Source organism: Melanotaenia boesemani, chromosome 2 (genome assembly GCF_017639745.1).
Source record: "Melanotaenia boesemani isolate fMelBoe1 chromosome 2, fMelBoe1.pri, whole genome shotgun sequence".
NCBI lineage: Eukaryota > Metazoa > Chordata > Actinopteri > Atheriniformes > Melanotaeniidae > Melanotaenia > Melanotaenia boesemani.
In genome coordinates this window covers 31,746,727-31,760,697 of record NC_055683.1, presented here as the reverse complement: position 1 = coordinate 31,760,697, position 13,971 = coordinate 31,746,727, and the positions used below count along the sequence as shown (strand labels likewise).

Sequence of the window (13,971 nt, the reverse complement as noted above, 5' to 3'; positions counted from 1 at the left end):
TATGAGCATCTCCAAGGAATTGAGATTGTCATAGACTGCCACACAACTTTTTAGTCTTTCCTCGAACAGCTCACAGGAGAAAACCAATGTAAAACTAGACAAAGGATATGTGTTTAGATCAACAGAAGAAGTGAGCGAAAAAGAAGAATAGTGATCCTTCAAAGCAACGTGCAGCATGAACCAGAGCCTGAGAGAGAGACACAGAGATCAGACAACAGGAGATGAAATGCATAGCTGCTACTTTGGTGGGATGAAAGTGAATGTGTGTGATTATAAAAGAGGGGCTGGGACTGAGGGAAACTGAGAGCAGGCACACTTTTCCTTCTCTATACCCCTGAGACATCTTGAAAACAGCCAGCAGTGCTGCTGCTCTGTCCGATATCAGTACTTTGGTCATCCCTCCTGCTTTAGAAACCTCCAACCTCCATGTGGGCATCAGCTTGACACTCTGAGCAGATCCATGAAACGTGCTTCAAAGGCTGGACTTCCTACAAGTGCAGGGATCAATATCTCCAATGCGAAGGCTGTAGACATGAAAAGTTAATGGGCATTTAACCCTGTGTCACCTCCTCTGCCCTTGCATGCTAATGCTTTTGTAAACCTGACACAGTCATCTTTATTACAGATCTTTGTACATGTGAGCAGGTGTCTGGGCCCTTCTGAGTTATACTGAAAGAGCACCCACAGATATATATATATATACATCTCAGTTCTGAGATCGGGCCAGCTGGAGTCACTTCATTACAGGCTTATTAATGACCTGTTTCACTGGGCTGAGTGTTTATTTCACTGACAGATACATTGCCTCGAGCTGCTCCTATACAGCTTTAGCAAACAACATGTGTTGAGCATACCAAAACTGTAAATGGTCTGTTTATGTATCTTTAGCTTTAACATATTGCACACAGTCTGACCTGGATTTCATGTCAAGAGTTTTGCAATTTTAAAACTCCTTTCATGGTCCAATAATTTTAGGTTTGTAGAAATCAGAGAATTTTAGAATTCATTGGATTATGATCCTTTAGTAGTATAACGTTGCTTTAACGAATGCTGGGAAACGTGACAGAGATGCTGGGTGTGCCAAGTTCTGCAGATGAGGTCCTGAAACTGATGAGTTACAAACACAGGTGCAATCATCTCATTTCAGTAATGACTAAATTAGAATAAAATCATAAACAAGCAGACCTGTTACTATCAACTTATACACATTTATCTCTTTGTCCCAACACAGGCCATATTAGCATGAATATTTAAGAGTAATTCTTTGGAAATAAACAATTTTTCTGATCTGATGTAATAATGACCTCATGTGTGTCATAAAACTTTATTCATCAGTTTACCTATATTAAGATTTATTCTTTTTATGGTTCTGGCTCAGAGAGCATACATGAGCAAGGAAAAGTGGTGAAAACCTAACTTGTATCCAAGGTACAATAATAAAGAAAGCCTTTTGGACTATTCTAACAGCCAGTTATTATTGCAGCCTGCTGTCACACCCCTGAGTTATTTCTAAATGGTTGTTATTCCAGAAAAAAGAGGATATAAACCAGCGGGTGCTCTGCGACCGCCTCACAATTTGGTAATGCTATTCCTCTGTACTCTGGGCAGCACCAGAGAAAATGAAAACAACAATTCTGTCCTCAGAAATAGAGTTTTCTGTTCAACCACAAGGTTAAAAACAATTTAATTAAAACTAAAAACATAAATAGCTGACAAATATGACTCAGATTTTTTTATTTTTATTTTGGGCCAATTTTTAATTCCTACTATCAAGACGGAAATGGCATGTTAGTTGTTCGGATAATTAATAGAATATCTCCTGCTTTATGCATTTTGTCCTCATTGCTTGCACTATGCAACACCTGAGCATCCTTCCACAGCAACTACCGCAGCCACATCAAGTTTAAAATTTAACTCACCACTTTTTTTTCTTTTTTTCTATTACTCCAAATCAAATCAATAATTTCTGAGATGAAATTCATTAAAAACCACATCTTGGACCACCTGAATGTGTCTCATGAATGCCAGACTGCAGACAATGACTACAAATCAAAAAATAAATAATAAATAACAAATAAATTTGTTATCGGGGACAGAATGACAGCAGACTTCAGGCGTAAGAAAATATTGAATATTTTGGTAGATGGAGGAAATGTGCAAGGAAACAAGAGGAAATTTCACATAATACAAGACTATGCACAAAAATGAACACACACCAATACTCAGTAGATTGAAAGTAATTCAACAATTAATGCTGGAAGTGTTAAACAGAAACTTTCCTGCATTTTCTTAAATCATGCTCAATTATTTTAGTTAGGTTTTGTTTAAAATCTTTCTGGTTATAACCTGTTTGAATCCACAGCTGTTGAGTTTGAACAGAACAAAACTATTTGAATGTTATAGAAATAAAGATAAAATATAAAGATATTTTTAAAAGCCTTCCACATTCTCTATATGTGTGAAACCTTCTTTATAGTTCATATACCAGGTGTTTTTTTTTCCTCCTGAATGTGAGTTCTCAATTTCTGTTGTGGGAATAAGGTCAGTGGCGTCTGCTATATATGTGGGAGCAATATTATTTTCTAGATGTAAGATTGTTGAAGAAAGTTTTTTGCAGGTTTATATTGAAATAATGAAACACACGCCATGTTGTATAGAAGAGTGGGACACTGGGTCAAAGGAAACCCACCTCATCCCAAAGGACGCCTCTGCAGTTGTCAGTGTTGATCTCTGTTTGAGTTTAAACTTGATTGAGGAGATCGAAGTCATAGCAGTTCACGATGCAGACGGGAACCCTGATAATGAAGAGTTTGCTCCACCTCTTCAAAAACCGAGCACAGACTCTTATACTCTCTTTTAGCACCTTCTTTAATCACCAATGCACCAGAGTGCCTCCATGAGCCCCTCGAACCTCTGCTCTCCTCTTCCAAACTTCCTTTCACGGTCTCACAATGAAGCTATTTGCATCCCTCCAGGTTGCTATGATACTCTGCCAACCCAACTTGAAATGTTTTGCTTGTACTTTGAAGGTGGATTTTAAGAGGAAAACAGCTGCAGGAGAACAGAAAAGACATAGAAACTTTTCCTTAATTTGGTGATTTGGTGACATTTCAGAGGGTGTTTTGTTGCCCTGCGTTGCGTGGATGACGGTTTCTCAGAGCGCCTATAGGGCCTAATGAGGCTGTTAGTTGCTGTTGACTCCCTGCCATATGTGCATGATCACATTAGAAAGCCCTGAGGCAAAGACTTTTCTGTTCCCCTCATTCATAACGGTTTGCTTTTCAGCTGCATCTGCAATGAGCATGCAATAGTAATAGAAAGGACAATCCTGCCGTGATGATACAGATTAATACAGAGAACACTGTAAGGCTTTGTTAGATTGAGAATCACACTCATTCGCTCAGGATTCCCAAGAAAGCTTCTTCATCAGACAGCACCATTTTTGTTTTATTTTTTAAGTTTAAATTGACTGTCATCAAAAAAATGAATCTCTCCCTCTCCCAGAGGAGCATTTGAATAAGCAGTTAGAAAGCTGCTTCAGACAGATTTTCCCTATGGGGAAGTCTGTGTCAGGGGACAGGAGGCATAAATGAAGTCATACCACAAACCCTCAAGCCTTATTACTGTATATTAGCGCTCCACTAAGTTCTAACCCGCCTCAACATCCTCTGGGATATTTCTGGCCTTTGATGAAGCTCGACTGATGGGTTGCGCTTGCCTCCCACCTATGTCACCTCTTCTTGGCAGAGACTTCGCCGTAGTGCTGCAGGGTGGCTTAGCGCTAATAAGCCCAACAGAAATAAAGGCAGAAATCCACTTTCCAGTATGAGAGAATGCTTGTGCTGAATCAGGCCAATGTTAACTCTCGAGGAGGTTTTGTGTGGGGCGTTTTAATGCCTTTCCTTCCCTTGGCAGAGTCCCCGCTCCTTACCAGGCATGATGGTTTGTAATGGTTCCTGCCAGGGTGTGTGCCCCTCCCTCACCCTCCTATCCCATCCATCTCATCCCGCCTCTGTCTGAAATTCAATTGACCTTTTGTTCCACCTCACAATGAATGGGCACAGGCCAGCTCCACCAATAGCCAACCCATAGCTCTCATACCTCTTTATTTGATCTGTCCTCCTGTGTCCAGTGCTTTCATCACCTACCCAAACACCTACTCCAGCCCTCCCCTCCTCTCCTCTCCGCAGCTACATCCTCTTTTATCACAGGTTATGTCTTCTTGCTGGGGAAGCCACTCTCTTCCTATTCTTCGACTCCTCATGTTTTTGATTGTTATGGTTATTGGAGTTTATTTGTGCCTGTTTGACTTGCTTGAAACAGGACATTTCTCCTCTCTTGTCCCTCAGTAGACATTTCTTCCAACTTTGCAAAAGTGCTGATGTAGGCCTGCTGTCACTCAAGGTAGAAAGAGCTCCAGATTGCGGTGCTGTGACGAGAGCAGTTGGGAGCAAATGAGCACTGTTGTCTCAACTTTCCTTAATACGATATATTTCCCTCTTTTGTATAGATTCTCCTTTAATTCCCTGATTGCTTTCATCAGCAGCAGCTTCAACACCTTCTTCTCACCCTGTAGTCAAAGTAATTAAATCTTCTTTTTTCCCAGTGTTCCTCCTCCAGGTGCTCTGTTTCTTTTTATTCTCGAGCTCTAACCTTAGTGCAGATCTGCAACTCTGTGATACACACTAAAGACTAACTTCAGCAGTTATAGCAGCTCATGTGTGACTACTACCAATCAGAGCTTTCTGTTGTAGAATGTGAGCTTTGCTGACTGTTAGACTTCCCTGTGATTGGGGTTTTTTTAGGGTGTGTGTGTGTGAGTGTGTTAGTCTTGCTATCTCAGCAGTACAGAACAGTAGCAATCTTGTGTTAATAAGATGAACAGGGCACTGTGAGTTCCTAGTAACATCCAGTAAGATAGACTAAAATGATTGTATTATCAAAGATTTTTGCAGGCACAACTATGTGGAATTGCTTTAAGACCACATAAATAATTGAATCATGCTGCATAACCCATAGCAAAATCAAATTAGCTTATTTTACTATTGTGTACCCAGAAACATTCTCCCCCATAGTCAATAATTACAAAACCAGCTGCTCTTGTGACAAGGGAAAAATAACTATGATTATCATCTACTAGCTCAGTGTAAATGGATTTTGGTAGGGTAAAGTGCATGCTTATAGGCAGTTATTATAGCCATGCATGTGTTATTATCACTGAAGATGCTGTGAACATTCTTGAAAATATCCATTCATCCTCATTACTTTTACAAGGTCCACTGTGTATAAGGTAAAGTTAATGGCATGAGCTGCAGATTCCAACCATGTAGAAATACAACCATAACATCTCCTTTCTGCAAAATTGTTGAAAAAAAAAATGAAGATAATTAAAAACACAGTAGAGCTAGTGTTATGTTTGTCCTTTTTAGACTACTGTGGAAATGGGACAGTGGTTTCATTTTTGGAAAAAATTGTTTAAGGCAATAAAAACACCTGTCTTATTTTCACTGGATTCTGCATTAATACAGGCATAGTTGTTAATATTATAATATTTTTTGGCCATAGATTGCCTCAATTGTTACATAGTGCAGCTTCAGAAATGTATATGTTAAAAACAAATACAAATGCTGAACTTGCATGAATAAAGTCGGGTTCCTCTGGCTTGTCATGGTACTTCAAATCTGATTTGTAGAAATCCTCCATACCTGCTTGAAAACAACCCACGAGAGCCAAAAGGGTATCTAAGTGCTAATTCAAAGTTGTCATTGTTACTTACAGTCTACTTTGAAGGGAGGTTGTTGTTGGAGATTTTTCTCCGGGATCTGTGTGAAAATAGTGCCTTTGTTTTGTAATAGCCACAGTGTACATGCTCACAGTTGTTTGAGCTTGCCTCGTTAACTTTATGCTTCACTATAACAACAGTGTAGTTTAACATGTCAAAGTTTCAAGCTATTATCTTAAGCTTAACTACTGTCATCTCTTCAGTTGTTTCTGTTTTATCCCAGTTGACTGGCATGCATTTGCGCATTTCACAGCAGTGTCATATTAAAAATGTTTTTTGACATTGTTTTGAGGCTAAAAGTCAAACTGAGTCAAATCTGTTCTTGTCTTTGTCATTTATGAATACTGCCATTGCAGTTAACCTTTTCATCACCTTTTTGCTTCCTCCCCAACATGTGCCTATGTGACTCATGTGCATGCAGGCTGATATGGACTATAGTGGCATGTATTCAAAGAATATGCAACTTCGAGTGGTTGTGAGCCTAACTGCATGTGAAGGGTAAAAAATGGCTTCTCTATTGCAAAAAGAATGTATTTTAGCCTAACCCATAACCACATGATGCTACAGCTTTAATCCAACAGGAAATGACAAAATTTTGTTTTCTATTGTGTTAACATGTAAGTGCAGCAATCTGTGCAAAAAAAGTATAAAAAAATAAAAAGCTTGCCCCAAAAAAGTATAGTTCCATATCTGTTTTATCCTCACCTCATGACTATTTTGTGTCTTTTTAAATGACAGACTTAATGATGTAGAAATGCTTAAATGAAACATGCTCCCTCATGCCGCTTGTAGGTGTGGTACCTTACAATACAGAATTATGAATTATATTTAAGGGTATAAAAAACAATGACATGACCATTTCAGTTGGAGGAACTGCTGCTCTGTAGCCATAGCAACACATATCACTTTGTAATTATTTACACAAATTTCTTACATGAGGCTTATTAAATTATAATGTACATTAATATACAGTTGCTCACTGCTTCCTTCCATCTGTCTTTGCTGAACAACCATCATTCCTTGTCCTCCTCTTTCTTCTTGTCCTCTTCATTGTCGAGTGATGTTAGCTTTTCTCATTAACTCTTTGTATTTTCATTTTGAACATCAGTTTTGGTTTAAGTCGACACTGGGTATTTGAAATAAGTTGTATTTTATTTAAAATCAATTATGATGACTTTACTTGAAAGTTATAATCATGATATTATTCCTTATAATAGTTATTTTTACCCACTATATAGGTTGCACATTTCTGGCAGCTGCAAAGGGTGATTATTAAAACTGATCTCAAAATGAAAAGTTTGAGGCCAACGTAAACAATTAATGATTGAAAACATGTCCATGATGGCAAAGTGCATTTTGGTGAGAAACAGACTGTAAACAGAGCTTCTCATTTGGAGTTACAAAAGGAGCAATCCCTTATTGTGCAGCTTGTGATGCTGCAGCAGGCAGCCTGTTGCATTGTTCTCTGTGTGAAGGCAGGTCACCACAGGACAGCTCGCTGAATGATGGGGGATACGAGCCGCGTGCAGCCATTGTCATAGTCTCATTCCATCCTTAACAAAGACACCCCAGTGATACTAAAACATGCTGTTGTCCTATTGTGCAGGCTCCATTTGCCAAATGAGACAAAGGCAAGCAGCTCTTTAACAGGCTGTTTATTGGGTAAGATCTGGTATGAAACACTTATGTACCAAATGCAAATCAATCACCTTATATGGCCTTAAGGAATTAAACACAGTGTTAGATGTCTCTAACATACCAAAGTGTGCAAAATATTTTATTTGATCCACTGATTGTTGCACATTCCTGGTGGTGTAAAATGTGGAAAATTGTCACCAAACAACAGCATTTTCATGACTTTAACTTTTAGCAGCTGTGGAGATCAGGTTCACACCAGTTTCTAATGAAAGTAGGAGAAAGAGTGCCCACATGGCCTCAGCCACATTTCCCTCAGAGCCCAGATATTTTTACAAGTCTTCTAATGAGAGCTGTAAGAAGGCAGGAACTGTGTAACCGAGCAACTTGTGCAAGTTCAGAGGCACCACTCTGCCTTCATATGTGATCAAGGTACAAAAATGAAAAGCCGGAGTGAAGTAAAGCGAATCTAAAACAGCCAAAGAAGTGTAAGATTTTAAAACTGGGAACATTTACAAAAAAGGCAGAAAGAGGGATGAGTCAAGACAATTAAGGGATTCAACCTTTAGTTTGGCCTTTGTACTGGCACTCACTGCCACATCAAGATGAGTATGGATTACGTGCACAAGTCCTCCAGTTCTCAACCTACTATAATTTAAACACTTTTGTGTGTGCGCCTCTCTGAGTAACCCCTCGACATTCTTCATGAAGCGCCGTGATAAAGGGAGGTCACAGCTGTGTGGAAGCCCAGGAGAAAATTATACGCAAATATGTATGCATAACTATGAAGATTAAGACTCATTTGCATCTGCAGAGTGCGGTCAAGCTGCAGCATGTCCAAGTGCATGTCACAGCGCCTGCTTTAATGTGCTATGCATGTATTACTGACCTTTAGATTACCTTCCAGGGATGTGCAGTCTGTTTCTAATTGACAGAGTAGGCCATATGGTTAGGATGAACATCCTCATGGGGTTAGATTTGGTTAAAAATGCATACTCATAGGAATTCCTCCGAAGCCATAGTGACCTAATGCCATATGTTACTGTGTGTCCACAGGTTCTTCTTATTATGACAATGTAAGGCCGCTGGCGTATCCTGATTCAGATGCAGTACTCATCTGTTTTGACATCAGCCGTCCTGAGACTTTGGACAGTGTCATAAAGAAGGTCAGTGTTTCATCTTTTTTTTTTTTTTAACTCTGTTTTCACTTACAATGCTTGACATCAGCATTTATATGCTGTGATACAGGAAAACCAACCAGAAAATTACTTAGTTTTTTTTCCCAATCAGCATCTTGTATTGACTCAGATTTCTGTGCCAGCAGCTTTTCATGGTTCAACAACAGAGCGAATCAGCAGCAGAGTTTAATGCCTCCCATTCCTTTATTTCATCAAATTGTCTGTGGGTACTTGACCCGCGTCCCTGTGAGAAATGAAAGGTCATTTTGAAGAGTGAGAGGAGAGGCTTTGCTGCCTGGTGGATTCAGATGGAATATCAGACACACAAATACGCTAAGTGTATGAGAGAAGCTGTAGCAGAGCCTGGCACTAGAAACAGACTCTGTAGGTTTTATGATCTAAAATCTGAGCTTTATGCAAAATGGTGGACCAGATGGTGGCAGTTAAGACAGCTAACTGTAAAGAGGTTATAATGCTAGAGTTGAATTTGGCTGTATTAGTTGGGTTGTTAAATGTGGTCTATGGCATGTTTTTACAGCCTGTGGGAATTGCATGCCCGAATATAGGGAAATACCTGATGTGTATATTTCTGCAACTTACTGGGTTTATTTGCATGCATGTGCATGATATAAACCAGTCCTAAACCTTTTACTGGTCTCTCATCTTGAAGCCATGTGTAAGTATTTGCCTTTGAACTGGGGCACAATTCCCACGACTGGCTTGTTGACGTGTTTAGTGGTCTGATGAGAGCTGCTAAAATGCCCTTGAAGTTTTTGTAGGTCTAACCCTGAGACAGCATTTTTTTAACCCACGTATATCTTATAAGCCTCAGTGGCTTCTGTCAACAAGGAAGAGCGTTGCTGGCATCCAGCTTTAGCTTTTCCCATGAATTGCTTGGCAGGGGTTTGCCATGACCTCTGCCCCCTACTTGTCATCCTGGTAATCCCTGAAACTTCAGGGCTCATAGAAAACCTGTTGCACAATCACCATCCCAAATTAGACTCTTGACCTCCAGGAACGAGGAGGTCTCAGAGGTTGCTGGATGACAGCTGGGGGAGGAGAGCGGGTTAAACAATCAAAGCCTTTGAGTGGATGTTATTGGCAGAATAGGGATGGGCTTCAAAGGTTAAAGGTTGTGTAACGCGTGAAGGCTGAATGGACACCCTGACATTTTGCACACGGCATGTGGAACATCTCAGGACTGTCGTGTATTTGGGTCGCAGAAAGGAGAGACTGTTGGTTCAGCTAAGTCTCAGAAGTGACATTTAATCTCAAGATGGTTTCAGAAGGAAGACGGCTCAACCTTTTCTGAGCAGAACCTGAAATAGATTTGTTGACGTAGTCTGTGTGAAGTGTTATACACTTAGGGTACTGCAGAAACCTGAGTCAAGCTGACATAAAGGAACCGATGACTTGTCTGGTAATAAAACATTTAACTGCATAGGATTGTGGACATTCAGCTTCTTTATTTTTCTCAGGAATACTAGTATAAAAACATTTTTTAGAAATACTGTATATGTGCAAAGGACATCTAAAATACATCCATCAATGGCAGATTTCTGTAATATTTCTGACAATGTTTTGATGGCACAGTGACATTTAATATACAAATCCCTGGAGCTGTCACTACCCTGCAACGTCCCGAGCCTGAGAAGCCACACTTCACAACTTTTTTTCCAGACTGGAGCATCAAGTGACAACTGAATTTTGCTTTAAGGCACTGCGTCACACACCAGCAATTTGATTTAAACATATTAGTCAATTTGATTGTGCAACATGGCTGATTCAGCAAAAAAAATGCAAGATGAAAATATCAAAGGAGATGGCAAAAAGAAGGAGATTGAATGAGCCAGGAGTCAACATTGCATTGACTTACTGGCTTAAGAGAACTTAGAAAAGAGACAGGATGCAAGACGTATGCTGAATTAGCTCTTATTGGGGGTACCAAAGTGAAAAATCTGCTACAGTTAAGTAGTGAAACTATCCATCCATTCATGCATTTTCTACACAGCTTATTTCAGTTCAGGGTCCCGGCGAAGCTGAAGCCTATACCAGCAATTAGCAGGCGAGAGGCAGGTTTGCCATGCTGTCACAGGGGTGAAGCTATCAACAAATTTATGTAGTAAATGATGATGCAGTTTTGGTCAAGCAAAACTTTTCTCTGTCACCTTTTAAAGTAGTTTATTATGGACTTAAAAGTGTTTGGTTATATACTAAGAAACCAATTTTTATAGCAACAGGTCTGAATTCTGTTCCCAGAATTTTCTGGCCTTTAATTGAATCCTCTCTTCTCTTTACAAGTCAAATGTCCCCTACTGGCTGCAAACACAATCAATCCATGTCAGTACTTAAGAGCAGGGGAAGTGGTTTTTGCAAGGAGCTCTGCATCTTTTTTTTGTTTTCTCCAAACAGTCCATCGGTCAGTCTGATGACCAAGGTGACAGTCACAGTAGCTGCAACATAGAACATTGCACCACCTTTCCATAGTTTTCTAAATCATCTTCAATGTGTTTTTTGTTGTCAAAATGGGTTTTTATTATTATTTTGGGCTATTAAAAGTAATTCTTGCTTAAAGGTTTTGTAATCTTCCAGAACTCACCTTGGCCCTCCACCAGTTAACTGTCATTTCTTAATTACATTATGAGCTATTTCCACAACCTGTAAAAGAATTTACTCTCTATTTAAAGCCTTTCCCCGCTGTGCAGGCATTAATTAGCATATTTTTCAGAGTGCTAGGCAGCTGCTTAGAAGAGCTTGTGGCTTCTGATTGATGGGAAAAGGTTTAAAGAGTCAGCTTTGAATTTCACATGACTTGGCCTTTCTTTACAATGACTGTAACCAAGCACTAATCCTCGAGTTTTTCTGAAAGCGCAAACCTCTTGGGAATGTCCAAATTCTTGCACAAAGCTTATTTCTGTTTATTTTTATCTGATTAAGACTATACAAAATAAAGATAATATGCAAATTTTGCTTGAAAGGCCAAAAAGAGTGGTTCACATTTAACTGTAGTTTTTTAAAATCAGTTCAATTCCAATTCTTCCATATTTTATACTGCAAACCTTGCATATTATTGTAAATCATTCTGAATTTCCTGTTACTTCTCAGCAGAGCAAGTGCATGTAATAAAGGGAGGTTTCACCTCCCCGAAGCTCAGGCATACAGTGTCGGAGAAGCCAAAGGTCTTAACTGTTCCTCAGCAGTTCAGTTCTCATATTTGGCATCAGTGGTGAATTTCTGTGTTTCTGTCCACAGTGGCAAGGAGAGACTCAGGAGTTCTGTCCAAATGCCAAAGTGGTGTTGGTGGGCTGTAAGCTGGACATGAGGACAGACGTCAACACCCTGAGAGAACTGTCCAAGCAGCGCCTCATTCCTGTCACCCATGAGCAGGTGAGGACAAGGATAGGCTGATCTAAAGTAAAAGAAGTGGGATAAACACAGATATTGAGTTGCGAACCAAAGCACCTTCTTAATAGAAACCTGGAAAGAGCCTCAGGAAGGAAGATTTTAAAAAGAACAACAGATGCAGAAATTAAATAAAAAAGAAATCCTGCTGTAAAATATGAGTATTTCCATCTTGGATCAGTGGTGATATTACTTCTTTTCAGATCCCTCAGGAAGGGAGTATGAGAGAAGGCTCATGCAACACAATCAGCTACTACATGGCCACTAAAAAGCCCCGTTTCCACCAATGTGTGCGGTGCGGTTTGGGAAGCAATTTTTTGCATTTCCGCATGCGAAAACTGGGAAAGGTACCCTATTATACAACCCGACCCATCCGACTTTTTTGCAATCCTTCTGTTTTGGTACCAATCTAACTGATCCCCAAAAGGGTGGAGCATGACAAACTGCAGTCCATTGACTGGTTGGAAAAGAAGGTCACTTTCCGTACGACCTGGCACAAAAACAAAGCAGGAACGGCTCCTTGTTTAGAGGATTTCCTTTTTGTTTATTAAATCTCCATTTAAAATGGCGTTGTGAAGCACCACCAAGAAGAGAGAACACAAACTGTTGGATGACCGCCATTCTTTGTTTTTGAGTCGTGTTTTGGTTATACTTTAAGGAAGGCCTCGTGCTGCGATGGCGTAATGCTATTACGTAGCTGAGGCATCTTACGCTATCTAGCTGATACTCCGCCTCTCAGGTAAGGTTATGGTTGGCTGTGGGATAGAGCTGGGTAATATGACCTGAAATTAATATAATTATTTATTGAATATGTTACCTTAATTACAATAAAGCAGAAATTATTTTAGTACTGTTTTTATATTTTTTAAGTTTTTGTTGCAAATATTTTCATAATAGAAGAGCAGATATTGATTTTATAAGTGAAAAGAATCACACACAGTTTAACTATATATGGTCATTTAATAAATTTTTAAAATATATTTAGGAGATAATTTAAATAACCGACATAAGCAAGATTACACTGATGATTGGTTCTGAATGTTGATGTCGATTTAATTTTCAATTATTTTTCAGTTAATTGCCCAGCTCTACTGAGGCAACGCAACGAGATTACAGTTTACAAGCCATATCCGCACCCTAACTGTCCCATCCTGACCCGCACCCGTTGGTGGAAAAGGAAGCTTAAAAGCTGTGTAAACCCCGTGGTAACATGCCGCTGTGGTTGGTGTTTTAACCTACATTTGCTGAAAAGCTATAAAGCCTTGCTTATGGCAAATGCTGAAGAAAAAATAATGACTATAGTGTTTATGTCCAGGCACAGATTTGTTCCTGGAATGAAATATTCATGCAGATTTAGGGATTTTTGAAAATGTAGCATGAATAGAAAATGGACATTGATAAATGAGAGAGCCTTTTTATCACAAGTCGCCATGACCTCTATGCTAAGGAGATGTGGGATGAAAAGGATGGGAGGTGGTGATAAACTGTAAATTTGTGAATTTTAATAATTTCTCAATGCATTCATTTTGTTGCTATCCTGTTTAGGACACACATAGTGGAGTGGCTTTTTTAGCACCACACAAAAGCCATCAAAACAATAGAGGCTTTTTTCCTCACTACTGCCTGAGAGCTGCTGGCGACTGAACACACACTGCCTCTAAAAGATCACCAACAGAATAAAACAATATATAATAAGATAAATAAACAAAAGACAGATGACCAAATCAGCACTCATGTACCTGGGAACCATTTATGGCTAGAACTACTTTTATGTAAAAAAAAAAGAATGTACAACCTCTCCTTTCATTTCTAAGGTTGTATCAGGACATGATAAGAAATCCTGTCTTGAAATTAGGTAAATACAGCCTCAGAGGAACAACATAACCTGACATGTTACACTATGTCATTTATTAACAAAACCTAAGACAGAATAGACAAATAGTTTGTGAAAAACTAAAAAGACCTTCATTGCCT

At 39.3% G+C, this 13,971-nt stretch overlaps 1 protein-coding gene across 1 annotated transcript in view; it reads left to right on the top strand.

The window, feature by feature from the left end:
- Window positions 1-13,971, top strand: part of rnd2 (Rho family GTPase 2) — a 31,239-nt gene that overhangs the window by 14,413 nt on the left and 2,855 nt on the right. Inside the window, exons 3-4 of the mRNA XM_041976002.1 lie at window positions 8,474-8,583; window positions 11,848-11,982. Coding sequence (XP_041831936.1) covers window positions 8,474-8,583; window positions 11,848-11,982 — 245 coding nt within the window. The remainder of the gene's footprint in view (window positions 1-8,473; window positions 8,584-11,847; window positions 11,983-13,971) is intronic.